The sequence below is a fragment of the Zootoca vivipara genome, chromosome Z2 (genome assembly GCF_965207765.1).
Source record: "Zootoca vivipara chromosome Z2, rZooViv2.hap1.1, whole genome shotgun sequence".
NCBI classification, from domain to species: domain Eukaryota; kingdom Metazoa; phylum Chordata; class Lepidosauria; order Squamata; family Lacertidae; genus Zootoca; species Zootoca vivipara.
In genome coordinates, this window is record NC_142585.1 from 21,135,117 (window position 1) to 21,150,575 (window position 15,459).

The window sequence follows — 15,459 nt, forward strand, 5'->3', positions numbered from 1 at the left end:
CATTCCTGAGGACTTTGAAGCATGCACAGGGAGACTTAGGTACACTGAGAGGACTTCCTAAGGAACAGAAAACCTATGGAATGGGAATGGAATGGAATATCCTTGAAGACAGAATGACTGGCTGGCTGAAAACTTGGAATAGGAAAACTCCATACCTTTCGTTGCATGCCCCATCTTCACGTTCCATCAAAGCAATTTCATACCACTTCAACAGCCATAACTTCCCCCAAATAATCCTGGGGACTGTAATTTGTTAAGGGTGCTGAGTTGTCAGGAGACACCCCCCCAACAGCAGTTCCCTGCACAGACGTACAAGTTTCAGAGTTCCCTGGGAGAGAAGAAGGATTGTTAATCCACTCTGAAAATTGTAGCTCTGTCATGATAACAGGGGTGTCTCTTAACAACTCACAACACCCTTAACAAATTCCATGCCCTAGGATCCTTGGGGGGGGGGGAAGACATGGCAATTCAAAGTGGCATGAATCTGCTTTAAACGTATAGTGAAGATGGGGCCTCAGAGTGCATTGCAGCAGCTAGACCTCACTTCATTTGCTGTGGTATTTTACAGTGATGCCTCCCAAAATGAAACTTATTAGTCCTATTTAGGGCAGGATGTAAAACCAAGGAACCCCCCCCCCCAAAAAAAACCTTCCTAGCAAAGATGGCAAGACCTTTAAATTGCCTTTATGACCTTGTAGTGAAAAGGGTCATGATTCCTGACATTAATATTCCAGTTAGTCCAGTGTTGCACAACAGCTTCGAACCTGGGCATCCGGCCAACATTGCATTAGTTAAAGACACCATTTAATGAAGCAAAGTTTGCATCCTGAAAGCAATTTATGAAATTGCTTCACATGTTTTAATTTTAGGTTTCGATTCCACACCACTTCCTAAACATTTATTTTAAGAGATGGTTCTGTGTAATTATCAGTTTTGTATTATTATTTTTTACTCCAAGTCTAATACATCCAGTAGCTACTTGCATATAACAAATCTTCCAAACTCATGCTGTGAGGAAGAAATGAAGCAGTAGCATGAATTACGCTGTGTGTGTGAGTCTTAATTAAAGCACTTGAATAGAAATGCCCAGCCCTATTTCATTGACATGCTGGCAGAACTAAGGGCCAAGCAAAACTTAAGATGGTAGGACCGGTTGTGGGAATCTGGGTCTTTGCATCTAAAAATCACAGAGGTGGGCATGATTTGGATATAAATAGGCAGGGGTGCCAACTTGAATAAAATATGGGAGGGTGCAGGTAAGCCCTGTCCCACATAATTGATCACATGACTCCCCTCAAATATTTTATTGGGAGGGGCAAAGGGACCTTGGCCCCTAGGAGTTGGCTCCTATGTAGATAGGGGTGGGGTACTGGATCCCTCCATTAGCCACTCCCCCTCTCCCATGATGCACATCTGTAGCAAGGGGTGGGGAGGAGAGAAGCAGTGGGACATGGTTATGCACTCTTAAGAGTTTATCTACACCAGGCTTCCCCAAACTGCGGCCCTCCAGATGTTTTGGCCTACAACTCCCATGATCCCTAGCTAACAGGACCAGTGGTCAGGGATGATGGGAATTGTAGTCCAAAACATCTGGAGGGCCAAAGTTTGGGGATGCCTGATCTACATCATACATTTAAAGCAAATTCAATGCACATCTGATGCACAGTCTCGTCCCCCCTGCAAACATTCTCCAATTTTACTTATAGTTTCCACCCCCAAACTCTACTAATGTTAGGGGAGTTCACTTATCACTATTAGGCAACCCTCTTCTATGCATTTCTATCCTCCACCCTCAAAACCATTCCTTTCCTCTGCACTCAGCCTCCAGGCTCTACGGATGCTGTACATCTCCAGGGAAGGAAGCCTAACACACTCCAGGGGACTGGCATTTGTGGAGATGCATAGAGGATCCAGCACAGTACAAGAGAGACTACAGAAATACTCTTAAAATAATTCAGCAGAAGCCAGCTTCCTCAGCAAGGAAGTGCAAAGAAGGGGGGGGAAGAGCCTTGCTCCCCCACCCTCAGTCAAGTCCAGCTGAGCAATTAGCCTCTCCCAGGCCATGACTTCAAGAACAGTAGAAGCAGCAGGGAAGGGAGAAGAAGAATTCAGAGGTTTAAAATAATAATAATTTTATAAGTTGTGTGTCTTTGTTTCTCAATTTGATCCTTTTACATGGTTTTTTTAATGTACTGTGGAATTTTATGCATTGTGACTTGTAGTTATATTTATTGATCATTGTTTAGTAATTATTTTTTGTTAATTGTAAAGAGTGAATTCCTGTTTAATTAGTATTTGCCGATGTTCTGAGAGTTAATTTTGCTGTCTACTATTATAGTCCAATAGATCATTGAGTATTACTTTATTTGTTAGGTCGTTCCATTTTAAAGTTTCCTTTTATTATGACTTTTTTTGTATCGGACCAGATTATTATAAGGTGTACTCTCTTTGTTGTTTATTTTGTTGCTGCAAAACCACCTTGTGCATCACAGTACAGAAAGGCAGTACATAAATTAAAGGTGAAATGAAACCTCTAGTTTGCTCCTCACACCCAGAAAGCATGAGCCAGTGGCAGTCTGGGGAATGCCGCTCTAACGATCCAGAAAACAAATGTTGTATGACTTCACAGTCAATAGGCTTACCTTTCTATGTAGCACAAAATGTGCCGGGAAGCAAGTGAGAAAATAGAAGATCGGGTGGAAGACAGGGACTGGGGCTTTCTCACCTCCTGAGCTGGGAGGTTGATTTTGCTTATTACATTGCTATACATTTAAAGCCCTCAAGGTCTGAATCCACACAGGCAAAAACTTCCTGAGTGCTACTGGCAAAGCAGAATATATGCCAGGTTGGATCACATAAACCAGAAACACCATGGACGCAAATTCAGTCTTGCAATGCTACGTATCTACCTAAATTGCCATTTAACACCCCCCCCCCCACACACGCAAGGTAGAAAATATGATTTCCAAAATGCACTCAACAGTTGCTCTTAACCAACTGCTATAAATTTCATTTCTTCAGTGCTTCCCTCCCATTATGCTATCATCCTGGTTTTGGCTACCTACCGTACATTTCTCACGGCTGCTGTAATGAAAACAGTAATTTCAAGAAATGCCCAACTGTGAAAGAGCCGAGGACAGGTTGAAAAGAAACTCAGCTGGAATACACAGGCTTTTTTAGTGGGCATTTCCCCCTTAGTAACTGCCGTCAATATAAAATGCCAGACTCTGAGCAACTGTTTCGCTGAAAAAGACTTTAGTGCAAGTAGCTGACGTGGTTTCATGGTGGTTCATATTGTCAATTAAAAACCTGTGCTCAAATAAGGATGCATCAAATGTCCTGAAACACAATCCTTTGTTGAACATTTTATAGGAAGATGACCCAAGAGCTGGTTGACCTCTGTTATTTATTAAGAAGCATTTATAACTTATCTTTTAACTCAAGGTCCTTCCAGAAGTCCTTTTCATTGTGCATTCATGATTATTTTTGCTCATGGTGGTATTCAGAGCCGTTTGACGCAATCTGGCTTTCAATAATACCATTTGCGCTTGTAAAAGGTTTGGGCGAGGACATACTGCTGCTTAGTTTCCAATTGACGCATGTTCCTGAGCTTCTTGCTGAAAACTCTGTAACCTTTTCATGCCACAAAATGTTCTGGGTTATTGTTGTTGTTCAGCGCGGACACTGAGGTCCAGCTCCAAGGGCCTTCTGGTGGTTCCCTCACTGCGAAAAGTGAAGTTACAGGGAACCAGGCAGAGGGCCTTCTCAGTAGGGGTGCCTGCCTTGTGGAATGCTGCATAAAATAGCACTGATCTAGGAAAATAGCACTGATGATAATGATGATGAGGAGGAGGATTCTTCATGCTGCTTTTGTCCAGATGGCAATAATGTGATAACTTTAGAGAGACATCACATTTAATAAAGTTGAGTGATGTTTGGATAGTCCAGTAAAAAATCCACCACCAATGCACTATTTTGTCAATCACATGTTGCAGAATAAGCCCACAAAAGGAGTCCTAAATGAGTTTAAAATATAGCTTCCCTCCAAAATACAAATTTAGCAAAAAGAAACCACAGACTGCTAGAAAGGGTATCTGGGAGGCCATTGGATACCGTGGACCTTCTTTGAGAAATGGGTTTCTCGGAGCATGTAAAAAATGTACTAGGAAGCTGCTGGATCCATCCAATTCCCTAAACATACTTCCAAAGTGAAATGGAAACTTTGCCAGTCCTGGAGATGCCATGGTAATTTCCCCTCCCACTGATCTAATGGAAGGAGTTCATTTTAAAAAGCATGCAAGCAAAGGAATTGGTGAGGAACACAAAGGTAAAAAGTCACCTTTACCTTCTGCTCTAGCCAGAACAAGCCTGGTGGGGCTTTGGGAGTAGCAGTCCCTCCACAACAGGCTTTACCTACACCCAGGCACCAGAGAATTGCTTTGTAAAACAGACTAAAACAATAATTAGCAGTAGAATCCTATAATATCTACTTGAAAGCCAGTCTTACTTAACTAAGTGAGACTGTTCAATGCTTATTTTGCAGAGTTTTAGGCCCAACAGTCTAAGATAGTTTTATTCACCCAGGCTTTTAGACTCCAGCCCTATGTTATAGCTTAAAGTTGCTACCTAAAACTCAACAAAATAGGCACCTGGGCATGGTTGGTCCAAGACATTTGGTGCCTGAGGCTAGGCATGTAAGAAGGCATCGTTTTCCATGCCACTCTGCATTTGTTGCATGCAGCACTGTTCCATTCTGTTGCAGTCTGTGTTTTGCTACAAAAAACAGCAACACGTTATTCACGTTGCTGTCAACTGTGGCAAAATTACATAATCCACGCAATTAATTATGTGAATCACATTTTCATTATGTTAGTCCACCTATTCATTCCAATGCAAAGCAAACACAATGCATAAGGGGTGGAATCAATTACATATTGTTTGCAGACTGAAGACAACAACAACGGGGAAAACCAATTGTATTCACGGGATTGATTTTTATTTTATTTTATTCTGGAAACAGGACAAATAAGCACTGGCAATTTCCACTCCATTTCTGTTTCATTCTGAATTCTCAGATATCCCTGCCTAAGGCAGACAAGAGGTTTCATCCTATTCCATATTTAGCAAACTGGCCTGGCAGTTCAATCTTACTTCAGCATTGCCAATAGGACAGAGTCCTCTGCTGCATCTAAAATCCCCTGTTCTACACTTGCTGAAAAGCCAGCTTCCATACAGCTACTAAACATGCAGAAACCCTGTCATTTTTTGTGTCTGACCAACCTAATTGTAATCGTTTCAGGCAAGAGGAACTACCAAGGATTATATCTTCAACCCATAATCATATGAGAAAGTTACCCAAAGGGAGGAAAACAGACTGTGAGCATCACCACAGTCTCTTAAGAAGAAAGTTAACTACGGTGAAAGTTGGTGCTTGCTGGGGACTGGTAGGGCAGAAAGCAGAAAGGCCAGAAGTAAGGGGAGCGAGAGCAAATGTCCGGAGAAGCTAGAGACTATGATAGGGAGAACCAACAACTAACTCTGGTTTTATCCCCATCTTCCCTGCTGAATTCTAAAATGGTGATATAGACTAAGGAGGAAGCTGACAACCAGTGCCATTCTGTAGATTGGTTATAAAAAGGAGGTATGCAGTGAGTATGGCTGGCTAGGGGTAAACTAAGTTGGCAGGGCAAACTTGCCCTAATGAATCAGTCTCTACTATGCAGGGGTATTTTACTGGCTATGTCTCTCTGGTGGTGGAAGTGAGTGTCATTGCCTTCCTACTCCCATCATGGGCTTCCCAGAATAATCTTTCTGACCACTGTGTTAAACAGGATGGTGGAACAGACTGATGCTTCATCTGATCCAGCAACACTGCTGATATTTACTTATGGAGCACCGGTATTATATGTGTGGGAGCATTAGAGGATTTGATTATATTCCAGCTATACTTCGGAGCATCATGAGAGGCTCCTGCTGTATGAATCCAGTATCAGAGAAGGAGGAAGCCAGCCAACCAAGAGCCTGCAATTATGGGGAAAGGCCAGCATGGCACCCTCCGGATGTTGTTGGGACTACAGCTCGCACCATTCCTGGTAAGCACCCAGGGATGGTTACCCACGCTGTGATGGCTACATGTGAGGCAAAAGACAAAATGAAATGTGACAAGTATGATAGCCTTGCTGCACACTGTAGCAGAAAGTAAAGAAGGAAAATAGGAACCATCATTTTCTGTTGCATATTCATGCACGTAGATATTGTGGTCTTAAAACTAAATGCCTTTTGTTTACTGGGACTAATGAAGTATAACAAAGCCAAATTCTGGCGCATAACAGCTTAATTGTGTCTCAGGGGTTATCATTTTGAGTAGCTTCAGGAGTGTGTGTGTGCGTGCGTGCTGTCAGAAATTCACATGCACAGAACACATTCAGTGGGAGTGCTTCAAGGGATGTGAACGGAAATTTTTGTGAAGCAGGTAGAGATAGTTGAGTGCAGGTGGGGTTTTTTTTAGGGGGAGAAATATAAGGCAAAGTAACACACACACACACACACACACACTGCACTAGGAATTTTGCTATGGTGACTCTGAAACCTCTGCCCAGGGGTTGGTTAAATTGCCTTATTCTCAGAAAAAGCGAAGAGTCTCTGGCTGTCGTTGGCTCGGCTGTTTATATCTGCAAAGAGGGCCTAGGATTCTAATGTGGCCTCCACACAACGCACCATGTCTGGGGATCTACACTGAGGGTAGAGATGGTGTGTCTCCAGAACATGACAGAAGCTGCATAACGAAGATGCACACCTTTGCCAACAGGGAGTTCCACAATTCAGTGGCTGCCACAGAGAAAGATCTCTCTCCTGGGCCAACATTCCTCACACTTCTGTGGGCGGAAGAACTGGGCTTCCAGCAGTGGAACATCCAAGTGGAATCCCAGACATGATGGTTAGGATTCAGCATGCATGGGCAGCTCAAGCTTTCTTCCCCTGCTTGCCACATGCCCAAAGGTTGTGGGCATATGCCTTAAGTCATCTTCAGGAGAATGCTATACATTTACCCAGTAGCTTTAAAAGAAAGAAGGTGGCCAGTTTTGAACAGGAACCATATGGGAAATCCGCAGGAGCTACTGAAATTTATCTACACCTCTCTTCTGGAGTCAATGTACAATAACTGTCATGAAGTGGCTGGGCAAAGGAGAGTGGTGAGAGACAGCAGCCAGGGAACCCCCAGAAGAAGACTCACAACCAGGGGATTGGTGGGGGGACACTGAGGAGAGGTCAGATGCAGAAGATTGGGAGGATCTTCCGGATGCAACATAGTTTAGTGAGCAGGAAGAGCCTGTGACAGGGAGCAGTTCAGGCTGAAGCAGAGGAGGAGGGTCAAGGGAGTGCAAAAGAATTCCAGGAGTCTCCCTCTCCTGCTGTGACAAACTCCCCTCCCCCGGTCTCTGAGAACTCACAGAGTAATAAGAAGAGCAGAACAGAGGCCAGAGGTGTGCAGGTGCAGTTTGAAATTGCTTAGGAAACATCTGGGAGAGGAGGAGACTTAGAGAGGGCAGAAAGCAGAGACCAACGGCTCCATAGGAAGAAGAAGAGTTTGGATTTGATATCCCGCTTTATCACTACCCGAAGGAGTCTCAAAGTGGCTAACAATCTCCTTTCCTCTCCTCCCCCACAACAGAGTGGGTGGGTGGGGCTGAGAGACTGGTGTGGGGTGGGGCTGAGAGACTGGTGTGACTAGCCCAAGGTCACCCAGCAGCTGCATGTGGAGTAGCAGAGACGCGAAACCAGTTCCCCATATTACGAGTCTACCGCTCTTAACCACTACACCACACTGGCTCTCAGTGTTGATGAGAGCATGAGGTCGAGTTGTATGTTCATTTCTTTGAGTAAACAGTTAACTTCACTGACCACATAGATCTGCTTCCTTTATTGCTGCCCTGCATCTGACTCCAGCCCTGACACACAACAGAACACTGAAGCCTGGAATAAGTTACAAGCTTCTTTTTAATCGATGCTTCCTCGCTTTCTGACACAGCATGCCAGTTCATTATCACAAGGCTCACCAAAAGGTACTAACCCTTCTACCAACAAGATCACTGTTATATAAACCCTCCACAGAGGCTTCGGAGATTTGTGACACCTTTGGAGCAGTTAAATCAAAATTGTAAATTGCAATGATGAGCTTCAAGCCAGCGTTATGATTTCCCTGTCGCTCTTCCAGTGACATGATTGCCTCATCGCCATGATGGATTGACTGGGTCCTCTTCCCGCAATGCATGCGTATAAATCTATTCCCCCTCCCCCTCTGAGTCTTTTCTGACCCAGAAAGATTATCACAGAGCAAGCAAGGGCGTAGGAAACTCCAGCCTTTGTTAGAGATTGTCACTGTTTGCTAAAAATACTTTGGTAAGAGTCAGTGTCTCATTTCAGAGACAATAAAACAGCACTCCTTCCTCAGGTATACATCCTGCCTGGTTTGAGACTTTAAACAACAGCTGAGTTAATATAGTAAGGCAGAAAACACACAGCTTTGCAGGAAACCTTAAGCTACCAAGATCTAGGAAATAATTCTGTTGTGTGTTTTTTTAATGGTGCTGTGGCATGAGCAGGTGCAGAGTCATCTTGGAGGGAGGGAGGGCCAAAGGTTTGGTCACTGTGACGCAGGTCACATCCACATTTAAAGCATATGACTTTCCCTAAAGAATCCTGGAAAATGTAGTTGACCTCTCACAGAGCTACAATTCTCAGCACCCTAAAAACAACAACTTGATGCGACCTCAGCCTAACCAATCTCACAGATGCCTCTGGAGGATAAAATGTGAAGAGATAGCTCCATATATGCTGAGCTGAGCTCGTCGGAGAAAGGGTGGGATGCAAACACGACAGTTTATAAGGCCCCCAATGGGCTAGCAGCACATGAATCTGTCTTGAGCCTTAAGATGAGCATCACAGGCCTCACTCTCTGGTTTCACCTCAGATCGTATAAAACTTTCGCCTTTTACTCTCTGGCTCATCATTAGCAAATATTCAATTGGTAAATATGAGGAACATGGCTGCCTTGGTGGTGGCACCACATTTGTGGAACTTTCTCCTCAGGAAGATGTGACAAGTCGAAAAGGGATTTTTTTCAGATTTAAAAAAGGGATCCACCCCACCCCCCCACCCTCAGAAGTATTGCAGAGAGGGAAAGCTTACATTTCCCCTTTGTGCTACCTCGTTAACCACAGAGCTTACAAAATCTGCATTTTTAAATACGAAACCCCTCTGCATGTTAGATGTAAAGGTGCTTTTAGAATCACATGTGATCAAAATTACCATCTTGTTGGCTCATCCCTTCTTGTTGGCAAAATCCACAAAAATCAAATGTACGTTAAGGAATCTTACGTGATAAAGTGGAACAGTGTTGCTCTCAGCTAAGGAGAAATTCAAGGCATCTTGCTGTCCGGATTCAAGCCGTACGTTTATGGAAGAGGTCAACATGGATGGGCTTATGGGATAGTTGGGGCTGCCACTGTTCTTGCCCTTTTTCCTTGACCTGCGACCCGTATCTCGCTTGTTGTCCTTCTGAGTCAATGGCTCTTCCTGGATCACCAATATTTTGTCATCACTCAGGTATCGCAGGAGTGAATTCTCAGAGTCTGTTATGGGGTGAAGGAGAAAAAATGAGGAAGAAGGTAGGAAGCTTCAGTTCAATGCTGATGGAAACTCAAACATACTTTTGTGACTGGGGGTGGTGATACATAAAGAGAAGCCCCAAGCAGCTTTTTTCTTGATGTCTGTAACGTGACATTTTCAGGTGAACCCACAAGCCACAATGGTTTGCACCACTGGGTGTCATTTTTAGACCTGAATGTTTTTTTTAGATGCACAAACACGCACACAAAGAGGAAACGAAACACAGCTATTCTATCAGCTCTTCCCAGTCTATTGATCCAAAGAGCCTTCTTTCCCAGAAACAAAAACAATCCTTTTAAAATTACTGTTCTTTGGCACAACAAACCACAACTCTGTATGGCATGATAACTACAAAATGCACATTCCTTTTGTCCTTTTCCCTGGGGAAATAAAGGGAGACATTGTCTCTTTGTTCTTGCATTTATTACATGGATCCTCCGAAACCATGTCCAAAAAGTCTACAAAATAGAATCACCGCATAGTTTAACCAGAAGTGAAATTCTGGGGTGAATTTAGAGCAGGAGCAGATAATCTGTGGCCCTCCAGATGTTGCTAACAGCAGACCCCATCAGTTCCCAGCCAGTATGGTCAATTATCAGGGATGATGGCATTTCTAGTCCAACAATGTCTGGTGTGTCACAGGTTTCCCAACCCTGATTTAGAGGCTCTTGCTTGAGTGAAATGTCTGAGGACTTTTGAAGTGTGCTAGATTAGCAAAGGTCATATGTATAAACCTATAACCATGTGCATGCCCCTAAACTGTCCCAGAAAAACCAGGACATCCCGTTTTTTCTGTAAGAGCACAGCGACCATTTTGGGCACCATGATCTCATGCAATTTTGCGCTGCAATCTTGCCCCTATAAATCTTGCACTTTTTCGGAGCTGTGATCTCTTGCAGGTCATGTGACTCACATGGGAGTGTGGCCCCAGAAGATGGCAACCCAGTTTTTCGTTGTGACATGTTAGAGGGTATGCATGTGTGCTTATGGGTGTTATACACAAACCCAGAATAATGTTTTTGTAGTTGTAACAGTATTTCCTGCCCTTTACCAGCATGGCCCATGGTGGGTTTCAGCACTTTAACATTCAGAATTTAAACAAATATCAGTCACAGCAATAGAGGATCCCGAAAATCCACATTTCAAGTGCTTGCGCTTGTGCATACACTCACCTCGGCTACCCCTCTTGAACATATTTGGCTCTTTTGATTCTCCTATCCAGCTGTATTCTGTAGGCATAGAAACTGGCCTCAGATCACCTGGGAAAAAAGTGCAAAGGGAAGCCAATCAGCATTCTGGAATTCATTAGAAGAAGAATTAGTTAGCACTAGAAAGGCACAGTGCATACGGAGTTGGTAGGAAAATCCTAGCAATTTGATGCAGTTGATGGTACCTGGTTCTAGTCTCTGGAATGTAATGGAATTGTAAAATAGTAAGTAGCCAATGGTTCACCTGTTCATTCCCCTATTCAGAAGGCAAGGCCTGCAGGGAAAAATAAGTTCTCACTTCCTCTGTAGGACAAATATGGTGAATCTGCGGCCTTCCAAGTGGTGTTGCACTCTGTCTCCCATCAGCCCCAGTCAGCACAGCCAGTCTTCAGAGATAGCAGCAGCAGTGGTAGTTCAACAACAACTGGAGGGCCGCAGGTTCTCTATTCTTGCTTTAGAATGAGAATAAGGCCTAATCTTCAATATCATTTAAAGCAGTATTGCACTACTTTAAACAGGGTGTTTTAACAGTCAATCCTTCTCAGGGAACTCTGGGAATAGGAGCTTTCTGAAGGGAACAAGGGTGTCTCCTAACAAGTCTTGGTAACCTTAACTAACTACAGCTCCCCGGATTCTTTGGGAAGGGCATGACTGTTTAAAGTGGTATATCCCATATTATCTCTGTTTTGCTTGTTCCTGTGTTCACTAAAAGCAACACGTAGAGCAAACTAGTGCTTGTCAGGGGTGATAGAAGCTGACTTTTGGCTGAACCTCAATCCAGTTTCATTCACGTCATGTGTTATTCTTTTAATTTTTGAACAAAAAACCCGTTGTTGTTGTTGTTGTTGTTGTTGTTACTATTACTACTATTATTAGTCCTCTTTTAATTTTAAGAAGAAAACCCAAGGCAGTTCACAGAAAAATAAAAACCAATGGCAGAAAAAAATGATAAAACAAACTATCAAAATACAGTAACCTGCAATTAAAATGTGTAGTAAAATACCTCCATTAAAACACTCATAGTTGTGTCTTCAATAAATGATGGAATGCCAATATCCAGTGGGGACTCCTGTATTTAATCAAGCGGAGCATTCTACAATTTTGGTGGTAACGGTGAAAAAGTCCAAACCTTGTGTTACCATGAGCTGATAACCATCAAGGTCTGTTGCAAAACTAACCAGGTTCCATTTGTTGAACTTAATGCCGTTACTGGGCAGCGGAGGGATAGGCAGTCTTTTGGGTAACCTGGTCCAGAGTAATTGAGAACTCTGTAAGTAAGTGACAGGATATGGTTTAGCCTCCAGATCAGCTGCAATGGAAGCCTCACATTACAATAGTCTAACAATGAGGTCACCAACACATGTTTCACAGTGGCCAGTTATATTTATCCTATTCTGTCCTATTCCTAACCATTGGGTTAAACAGGCCACCCTTTCTCTGAATAATCATGGACTCTCCTCCATTGTGATGATGCTGGATGTTGTAGAATGATATCCAAAACTACATCTAAGTTGATTTGAAACATAGATCTAAAACTGATGTTTTATTCATACAAATCTTTCAAGTGTGCCCTGTCATCACACTGGCTGTGTATTTCAACACTTTTAATTCTCAACCCAGAAAGCTAGGGGAAGCTGGAGAAGTTGCAGCATTAAGGGAGACGCAGTTCTGTAAAACTGGCTATGTGGGATCATATTTCTGACATTGTCAGTGCACATTATCATCAACACATAAAAACAACCCTCCAGTTCATGAGTGAACTCTTATCTGAAACACACAGCCAACTTTTACACACACACACACACACACACACACACACACACACACACACCACCTTAGCAAATGTCAGCCTGGCTCTGGTTTTGTGGCTTGTTCGCTTGAGACACTCGGGTTATTTTCTGAAACATTAGACATTGACCAATCTTCCAGCTCCCAAAATAAACCCAGAGCTGGAGAAAAAAAATACTGAACACAATCAAGAGTTTCTTTTCTCTTTTCTTCCATTCCAATAGCTCATTTCCTCAATTCTGCGCTCTCTCTCTCTGTGTGTGTGTGTAAGGAGAAAGCAACACACACATACACATCAACAAAGATTCAATGCACAGCTACGCAGATGGATAAATGAAGCTTGCTGTTTACTGATTTGTGACACATATTCACCGATTCTTCCGCCTGCTAAATGAGATGCCATTAATTCAGAATGTCATTACATGCTTTGAAGAGGCCAGGTTGCACCCCCCCTCCCCGATTACAATCTTGCAGACTATGATGAAAGCAATTAGGGTTTTATTTATCTTCTTGCCTTATTACTATGAACTTTGCAATAATCAGTTATATATTAGAACAGAGAGGCGGGGCGGGGCGGGGGGAAGAGATGGGGGAAGCACAAGACTCAGAAGCATACCATCTGCATTCCAGAATCTTCATATTACAAAATGTACAATGTGGTTTGTGTACTTGGAGATAGACCATAGCTCAATAGTTGAATGCAGAAGGTCTCAGCTTCAGCCTTCAGCATCTTCAAGGGTCGGGGAAAGACTCCTGGTTGAAAGCCTGGCAAGGCCACTGCCTATCTGTGCAGACCATACTCAATTAGATGGACCAATGCTCTGACTCAGTATAGGACAGCTTTTTATGGTCCTACCTACCTGCATATAGCTGTGCTTCATTCGTTCCAAAATATCAACATATCAGCTTTCTCTTTTCAAATACCAAACCCTCTCCCACCTGCTTCCTGCAAGCTTTTAAAAGAGAAATGTGTATGCCCTTCATAACAACAGATACCATATCTGTTAAAAATCCCCATTATCTTAGCAGATAATCTTTGTTCCTGAACTGTGGCACCACATGGCCAGAACTATTGTTTACAAGGCACATGGAAAATTTTCAAGATAGTAGAATTTTCAGAATTGTTATTTGATGTGTTCAACCTGGTGATAGTGACAGATGAGTGCTCCCTGGCTCGGAATAGATTCAGGTTTTCTGAGCTTTCTAGGAGGTGTCTAGGGAAAAGTTTGAGTCATTCTAAATAGCTTCCCCCCCCCTCAGAACCCTAAAACACAAAGCAAATATGCGGAGTTCAAACAAATTTCCTTGCTACTTGAGCAAACCTACTCTTGTAGGCGAAGACAAAACCTATGCTTCAAGAGCAGGGCTGGGAAACTCTGGCCCATGTGCTAAATGTGGCCCTCGGTCTTCTCTTTCTGGCCCTCTGAACTCTCCCAAAGCCAAGCCTCCTTCTCAGGCCACACCCCTCACGGGTCTTACTTCACATTATCCAGTTCTTTTGCCTGATGGGAATGTATCCCAGAACTGTAATGACGCCTCTTGCTTGCCTGGATGGAGAAATGCAAGTGTAGAAACTTCCTGTGTGTGGCTGGTAGAATCACCATAGCCTAGTAGAATCACATCTGCTGCCCCACCCACTACTACACATCCATTGAGCCCACCCTATCACTGGTTCCCCACACCCCTTTGCTAAGGTAACTTTGCTTGAGAGAAGGATGAGAAGTGCTGGAGAGATCTACCAGCAACTACAGTATTAGCCACAATAGCTAAATAGGAAGCAGGTTCAGAAGCAGTATGTCATGGAATACTAATTGTTGGCAGTGACACACCAGGGAGGGGGGCTGTTGCCTACCTGGGGAAGTGCCATAGCTCAGCTTTGCACGCAGATGGTCCCAGGTTCAATCCCTGGCATCTTCAGGTAGGGCTGAGAGAGCTGCTGCCAGCCAGTGTAGACAGTACTGAGCTAGATGAACCAGAGGTCTGACTCAACATGAGACAACTTCTTATGTTCCTGCCTGCTTATGTTCTTGCTAGAAGAACATGGGAGACAGGGATGGATGGATCAATTTATTTCTGGTTGATGCACATTTTGCCTGTGTTCACTCATAAGTTAGTTCTGTTCTGTTTACATCCCAATTAACGGATTAGTTCTGAAGGTGCAGATCAGCTCAGTTTGCACTGGGGTGCATAGAAACTGAAGTGACCAGCCATCCCTAGGAAGAAGTAGGATGATGGTGTGCAGGATGGACCTTTGACTCTGTGGAGTGCACTTATGAAGATGGATGCATAAATCAACTGAAAGAGAGAGACTATGGTACTCTCTGAAATCAATGGACATAACCTATTCATTCATTCCATTGAGTCTATTCTGAGCTGAGCTTAGTTGGACACAACCCCAACCATGCACCTGCTCACCAGCAACTTTCTCCACTAGCTCTACCACTAATGCAGTTTGTCTATACCTGAAATAGCCTCCCACTTGATCTATCCTTTTGCTAGCACTTTCGTTACTGAATTAAAAAATCAAGCTGAGAGGGGAGTGGGGAGGATCGGATCATGGGTGTGCCAAAATAAACAAATGAAATAGAAATATCAGTTCAGAGAATGACATCATCTGCAATAGGTTGTTTCCTACAAAGCAATATTTCAACAATTACATACTTCCTTTTCCTTTCTTCTCCAACCACCTTTGCTTTGTTATTGTCTCAAGTTATCCTATCTGCATCCCAGGAGACTGCAGGTTGTTTACAGCAACCTCCCTCTCTCTCAATCACTCTCTCTCCTGCTCTGAGCT

General features: G+C 43.4%; 1 protein-coding gene across 1 annotated transcript in view; it reads right to left on the reverse strand.

The window, feature by feature from the left end:
* The window catches only part of LOC118084387 (connector enhancer of kinase suppressor of ras 2-like), a 317,255-nt gene that overhangs the window by 91,459 nt on the left and 210,337 nt on the right, over nucleotides 1-15,459 (reverse strand). Inside the window, exons 12-13 of the mRNA XM_035113863.3 lie at nucleotides 10,842-10,928; nucleotides 9,379-9,632 (exon numbers count right to left, since the gene is read on the reverse strand). Coding sequence (XP_034969754.1) covers nucleotides 9,379-9,632; nucleotides 10,842-10,928 — 341 coding nt within the window. The remainder of the gene's footprint in view (nucleotides 1-9,378; nucleotides 9,633-10,841; nucleotides 10,929-15,459) is intronic.